Source organism: Otolemur garnettii, unplaced genomic scaffold (assembly GCF_000181295.1).
Source record: "Otolemur garnettii isolate 467f Iridium unplaced genomic scaffold, OtoGar3 scaffold00125, whole genome shotgun sequence".
Classification (NCBI taxonomy): Eukaryota; Metazoa; Chordata; class Mammalia; order Primates; family Galagidae; genus Otolemur; species Otolemur garnettii.
The window spans coordinates 42719-49737 of record NW_003852520.1 but is presented as its reverse complement, the minus strand read 5'-3'; the positions used below and the strand labels follow the sequence as shown (position 1 = coordinate 49737).

Sequence of the window (7019 nt, the reverse complement as noted above, 5' to 3'; positions counted from 1 at the left end):
GCGTGCACCTGTGTGTGTGTGCATGTGTTCACGCGTGTGTGTTCATGCGCGTGCACCTGTGTGTGTGTGCATGTGTTCACGCGTGTGTGTTCATGCGCGTGCACCTGTGTGTGTGCATGTGTTCACACGTGTGTTCATGCATGCACACCTGTGTGTGTGTGCATGTGTTCATGCGTGTGTGTGTGCTAATGTGTGCATGAGCATCTTTCTTAGCTTTGCAAATAAATTTCTCAAATTCTTTGTTTCCCTTTCTATCTACTTGGGGGAAAGAAGAGGGCAGGAAATCAGGCATGACCCCCTCTCCCCTGGCCATTCATGTTGATTAGAATTCTTCTGGATTCTTCAGTGAAGACTTTGTACCAAAGGGATGCCAAGAAGTACAATATGATAAAACTGTAGCTAAATATGATAAGCAGTTAAACCAAACAAAGTAAAGACAACATATTTGCTGTGCAAATTGGGTAACTTCTGACACCATCCCTCCTCTGCTCAGAGGTGGGTCATCCTGACAAGAGAGAACATAGGTCCTGGTTCCTGCTGCTGCTGCTGTATGCCCCCAGCCCTGGAGCCCTGGTCATTGGCCTGCCTTCCCTTGCCCGCCTGGTCAGCGGCCTGCCTTCCCTTGCCCGCCTGGTCAGCGGCCTGCCTTCCCTTGCCTGCCTGGTCAGCGGCCTGCCTTCCCTTGCCCGCCTGGTCAGCAACCTGCCTTCTCTTGCCTGCCTTCTCCACACCTTTCCATGCAACTTTCCTGTTGTTACAGTATTCTTATCCGCAGTGTGAAAGCAATGTTTCTATGCCTCAAAAGCTGCCTTGTTAGACTGGCTCTGGGCCTTGTCTTTGGGGTTATAGTCATTCTCAGAGGCAGAGCTAGTGATGGTCCCAAGATGCTTCTTTTTCCTTGATCTACGTAGCTTTTTAGCTGCAGAAGACAGTGAAGTCTTTCCGTGCCCTTCTCTGCCCTGAGTGCTTCGACTGTATTCTAACTGGCTGCTGTTGGGACATACACAGGGTTTGACATCATGACCCAGAATTCCCTCCAGCAGCCTTTGCACTTTTCTCTCTCTCCTAAGTGTGCTCATCCTCCGCTGGGTTCCTACCTCAGGTACAGGTGAGCCTCTACCTCTAGCAGACGCTCTTAGCGTTCTCTATGGACATGGATTCCCAGCACAGCAGAAAGGTTGTTGGAAGGTGAAGAGACTGCTTTTTAAACACGCTTCTCAGATCTTGTGATTTTCAGTACTGTTGACCACTAGGAAGATAAATGAGAGGTGTTAGGCTTGTTATCTTGTTTCTGTCCTGTGGTATACCTCAGAAGGGGCAAAGCCGGAGTTTGCTCCCAAAGAAGGGGGCAGTTGTCCACTTCATTCTCTGGTCCACAAGTCTCTGGGCTTTGCAGTGGGGTAGATGCCGGAGACCCCTCAGAAAGAGTGTTTGAGGGTAGTGATGAGGAGATGGAGCGTGGGAGACGGGGAGAGCAAAGCTGGGGAGACTGGACCAGAGCAAACGGTCACAGCGGCAGCATCACCAACCCTCTGGCAGTGTCCGGGGTGTCCAGTACCACTTCTCCCAGGCAGGGCGGTGCCCACTGGGCAGGGCCAACTGCTGCTGAGAACACAGGCGGAATCCCAGTGTGTGGCACACCCCTTTGTGTGCTTAACGATGGCAAATCCACAACCTCAGACAGGGCGTGATATGAGGAGGAGCAGAGTCTGAGAAGCAGGCGTGTGGTCAAGCTGTGAGGAGCCAAGTCAGGACAGGGTGGACTGTGACATCCTCAGCAGACTTCATGTGGGGCTCGTGAGAGAGGAGAGAGCCAAATATTTGGCAGCACGAGCATCTGTGGGAACAGAACAGCTTCCCACAGCTCGGAGCCTCTGAGGGACGCTGTCCTTCCTACAGATAAGCGTGGTCACCTGGGGTTTGAAGTCCCACAGTGTGGGAATGAATGCTTTCTTGGGTCTGTTTTCCTTCCTCTGCCCAATTTGGCGATGGTGCTCCAGTAAGACAGGGCTTCCGGAGGGGGACGCCAGAGCTGGGATTAGTAGTTAAGGGCTTGGCCTTCACAGCCGACTGACCCTGTGGCACTATGACTGCAGATGACCTCTGCCAGCGGGATGTGAGCCTCCTTTGGCCCTGTCCTCCTGTGAGGAGCAGAGGGCTGCTGCCAGCAAGTGACACACTTCCTCCTGTAACCTTCCACTAGTGACAGATGTTTCTGAGACAGCCTGCCAGGGCCAGGGGGCTGCTCGATGGAAAAATCCATCAGCGTGGAGCACCCCAGGAGCCTCTGAGCTGCAGGAAGCTGTGGGCTGTTTCTCACCAGGACAGCGAGCTCACTGTGCCGGCTTCAGTGGTGTCCTGCCTACTGGGGCTGCCCTCCCCCGTCCGCACTCCCATCTGTCTGACCTGGGAGAGAACATCTCTGGCCTGCTGGACATGTGAGATATGTCTGGAAAGATATCTGCCACACAACACTTTTTCTTTCTTTGACAGTGTCTTTACGATAGTGGCTCTTTACATACTTAGCTTAAAAGATCCAGACCGGCATGCCTCCAGTCTCCCTCCAAGGTGAGAGTTCAGATGTCATAGTCCTCCGGGGAGAAGGGTCCTTGCAGGCCGGTCTCATTATCAATCATTTCATTCTCCCCCTCCAGCAACCTTACCGGCTCTCAGGAGCCAGCGCTGCAGCCCACAGCCACCTCCTCAGGTAAGGCCTCTGCATTCCTGCCTGTGCTCAAACCCCATCTGCGTATCCCGCGAACTGTCAGCAGAAGAAACCAGCCCTCCAGGTTAACTGCTGCCCCCACTTCTCTGCTCAGCACCCAACATGTCCCTGGCAACCACACAGGCCTCTTTCCAAGCACCTGAAATTACATTCTGTGACATTCTGCCCTGTGAGGAGACTCACTGCTGTCCCCTCTGGGGAATGAGAAGAGTCTTTTCCAGTTCTGTGCAAAAGCACTTCCAGGAGGCGTCCCGTCAGAGGCCGGGGGCAGGTAAGCACTGCTCAGAGAGGGCCGGCTGCAGTGTTGAGCCTGGGGGGTTTGACTTCTCAGCATTTACTCAGATGGTCTGTTAACTGTTCCACGTTTTATGTGGGGTGGCAAAGTCTTTTAAAACACCAATACACAGAATGGCAGCCATCTGTAATACTGTAATGGCAGCCATCTGAAATACTGAGTTCCATGCTCAACTTGGTTGATTCAAGTACTAAAAATTTTCATGGAGTGGGAAGGGTCCCATTCGTCCATTGCCAACCAAGGTCGTAATAGCAGCACAAGTGAAGGAATTATGTGCATGCTGATTGATTTTTTGGCTCATTTAGAACTTTAAAAAAATGATGTGGTGTCTGGGTTCTCTGCCCAAACCAACTAGGGCAAAATGGAAGAGCCTTTAAAACTCTAATTTAGATTTCAGGGTAAGCTTTAAGCCGGTGAAAAACTCAAGGTTGGCGTTCTACTCTCCTCTTCCTCCTGGGGACACACACACGGTGTTAGAATTTTCATTTTAAAAATTATACAAATTTAATCAAAGGCTGCAAGTGTAATTATCTTGTGGAAGATGACGTATAATTCTTTCCAAAACATACTAATTTATTATTGTTTTTAGACATGCCCTTCTATTTTGGCCACATTAATGAACGTCTAGAATGATATTGATGATGATGCTAATCATGAGGACGCCCAGCTGTGTGGCTTATTGATTAGGATGCTGTCACAGCAACTCCTCCCATGGTGAAAATTTATTTCTGATTCACTCCAATATTAAACGTGGATCAGAAGAGAACTCTTGGCTGCCGTGTCATTTAGGACCCAGCTGATGGAGATTCCATCTCATTACATATTTCCGTGATCTCCATGAGAGCGCAAGGCGAGTGCACACTGGCTCCTGGTGCTCCTGCCTGGGTGGGACACGTGGATGGCTCTTCTGCTTGTCCTTTATTGGTCAAACAGCTCACATGGGTCATGTCTGATTTAAACGTGGGTGGAGAAATGCAGATGTGACGTCGGCCTGGAGAGATGAACCGGGACATTTGTGACAACCCTAATGACTGACACAGGCACCGATTTTGCCCCCTTTTTTCCCGTGAGGAAGCTGAGACATGGGTAGTTCTTTCCCTACACCTGCAGGAGGCAGTGCTTGCACTGTTTTTCTCATGAAAATGTTTTATTGAACTTGGGAGCAGATGCATCACTATCAAGGGAGGATAAAGGTTCATTTTGGAGAAAGGGATTAGTTTTAGTCGTCATGTTCCCAGTATTTTTAAATGGGGAAAAACCTAGAAATAGCACAAAATCCCCAACCCCTCCTCCCCTGTGAAAGCACATGGAATCTTGTGCCCATAAACCCTTTCTTACCTTGTGAGTCCACACTGGGCACATGTGGCATCCTTCCTCAGAAGGAACAAAGTGACCGATATGAGGCCTGCTGACAATGCCAGATCCTGAACAGAAAGGGGTTGTGGGCTGGCCTGCTCTTCATTGTCAAGGATTTCTTGAGCCTTGAGCGAATTCACTCCTAGAGCTGTTAGCTCTTCACTTACAGTCATGTAGCACCTAACAGCGTCTCAGTCAGCAATGGGCCACGAGGATGACTGTCGTCACACAAGATCACAATCAAGCTGAAAAGCTCTGTCACCTAGTGACACCTTGATGGCCCTGAACCTACGTAGCCAGCCCTAGGCTAACACATGTGTTTGAGTTTTCATTTTCATAAAAAAGTTTAAAAAGAGAAAAAGTAAAAATTTAAAAATAGAAGAAAACGTGTAGCATAAAGATATAAAGGAAGAAAATATTTTTGTACAGCTGTACAATGTGTTTGTGTTTTAAGCTGAGTGTTATTACAAGAGCCAGAAAAGTTTGAAAAATTTAGATGTTTATAAAGTGAAAAAGTTACAGTAAGCTAAGGTGAACCTATTATTGAAGAAAAAATTATTTTATACATTTAGTATGGCCTAAGAGAGCAGAGTTTATAAAGTAAGTGGCTGGGCCCCATAAGGCCCCAGTGTGGTCCCCAGGCTCACACACCACCCACTCACTGACTGACCCAGAGCAACTTCTAGTCCTGCAGCCTCCTTCCATGGTAGGAGTTCTCAACGGTGTGCCATTTTTTACTTTTTGTACGGAGCGTTCTATTTTCACTATACCTTTTCTGTGTTTAAACATGTTTGGATGCATAGCTACCTACCATGACGTTACAGTGCCCGCAGTGCTCAGCGGACAGCGTGGAGTCAGCACCTCCCAGCCTCCGTGCGTGCGGCTGGCTGTGCCCTCAGGGCTGTGCAGGACACTCGGCAGTGTTTGCACAGTGATGACACTGTCCAGTGATACATTTCTCAGAACTTACTCCCGTTGTTAGCTGATACATGACTATGTTGGGAAGAACAGCCCTTATCAGACCAGAAGGTCTGTGGCTCTGTTCTCTGTGACATTGAGCATCTGCTCATCTTGTGTTTCTGAACCTCTGGAAACTCCTAAAGAAAGAAGTGACTCCCACAGAAAGCCGATCTGGCCAGGCGGGGTCCACCTAAACAGAAGTAGCGTCTCCTCCACCTAAAAATGGAATCGAATTGCTGCCTTCCCAGGTTCCTGACACGCTGGAAACTTCTCTCCTGTTTCTTCTTTCACCTGGAGGAATATGGAAAGAATTCAAGTGTTCGATTCACTTTCACCTTCAGAAAACCTGAAAACTTTTGAGGATTTAGAGACATAAAATCTCAGCTAGCAGCTTCACCAGTGGTAACCTGATTGAAAGATTCATGATTTACATACTGTTACTATGATTTGATTGAGAAAATTTCTAAATGGATGAAGGGAGAATGTAACCATAAATTCAGTTAAGGTTTTAATTGAATTGTCTTTATACTCCAACAGCAACATTTGGAAAAAACAGCATAAGTCTATGGGGAGAAATGTTATTTTTCAAGTCCGCAGACTATACTACAGACTCCTTTATAGAACCACCGAGGTTCCAAAGTCCCAGTGTCTGGAGAACCACTGACTTACACCAAATAATCCATGTTACAGCTGATGAAATGAAGCACGGGGTCTTGCTTAAGAGTCTCCAGTCGAGTTGCCGGCAAAGTTGGAAGTGGAGTGTGGGCCCTCAGTTTCCCTGCCAGGGTTCCTTCCCACCACCACGCAGCCTCCATTCATTTGGGGTGGATATGCATGTACCTGAGATCAACTCTGAGAGATGCAGAAAATAGCCACTCTGTGCTCCTAGGAAGGCCTTTCTGCTCCCTGCCCCCCATGAGTTTGCCTTTTGCCTCAAGATGTCCCAGATGGGCTCTGTCTGCCGGTCTGAGGAAGGGCTCTGCTCCCTGCTGCGGCCCTCCCTGCCCTCCCTCCCTCCCTCTGCCCAGGGAACTGTATAAACCATCCTACCTGCAAAAGAGGAAGCCAGGCACTATTCTTTTCATCCAGATGTTGCTGAGGCATTAAAAAGTAAATTAAGAAGTAAAAACAAATAAGAAATTCAAGGGTAAAAATGAAAAAACAGAAGAACTCTCAGTGGGACACAGAGTAATATCTAGCAGCTTACCAAGCTCCCAAATGCATCTGTGAGCCTCCTCCCTGAGGAGTGAGACGGCAGGAACTCGGCGTGTTTATAACGTGCTGTCCCCCCTCCCCCACTTACATAAAAGATTTGAGTAAGACTAATCAGAAGTGGAAAGTGAGTATTTAGAATACTGAGTTGCACTCTGAGGAACCAACTGAGTGTGAAGAAGAGAGTTTTAATCCACAGATCCAGTGAAGAGATAGAAAAAAAAACGAAGGGGGAAACATCGATGGCATTTTACAGATTATAAGACAGTTAGTGGGGATTTTTAAAATATCATGAAGCAAAAAGGCATCTGACATGCACGTGGAGGAAGCCAGAGCTCCGAGAAGAGCAAACTGCCAAAAGAAAGCGGTGGCCTGAGCTAAAGGACCAGGCCATGGATAGGCGGGGCTTGTCAGCTTTTCATGGGGTCCCCTGGGCTAAAGGACCAGGCCATGGATAGGCGGGGCTTGTCA

General features: G+C 48.4%; 1 protein-coding gene across 1 annotated transcript in view; it reads left to right on the top strand.

Moving 5' to 3' along the window:
• MYRFL (myelin regulatory factor-like) overlaps positions 1–7019 on the top strand; it is a 148570-nt gene that overhangs the window by 118044 nt on the left and 23507 nt on the right. Inside the window, exons 17-19 of the mRNA XM_012810094.2 lie at positions 2494–2568; positions 2655–2707; positions 2820–2996. Coding sequence (XP_012665548.2) covers positions 2494–2568; positions 2655–2707; positions 2820–2996 — 305 coding nt within the window. The remainder of the gene's footprint in view (positions 1–2493; positions 2569–2654; positions 2708–2819; positions 2997–7019) is intronic.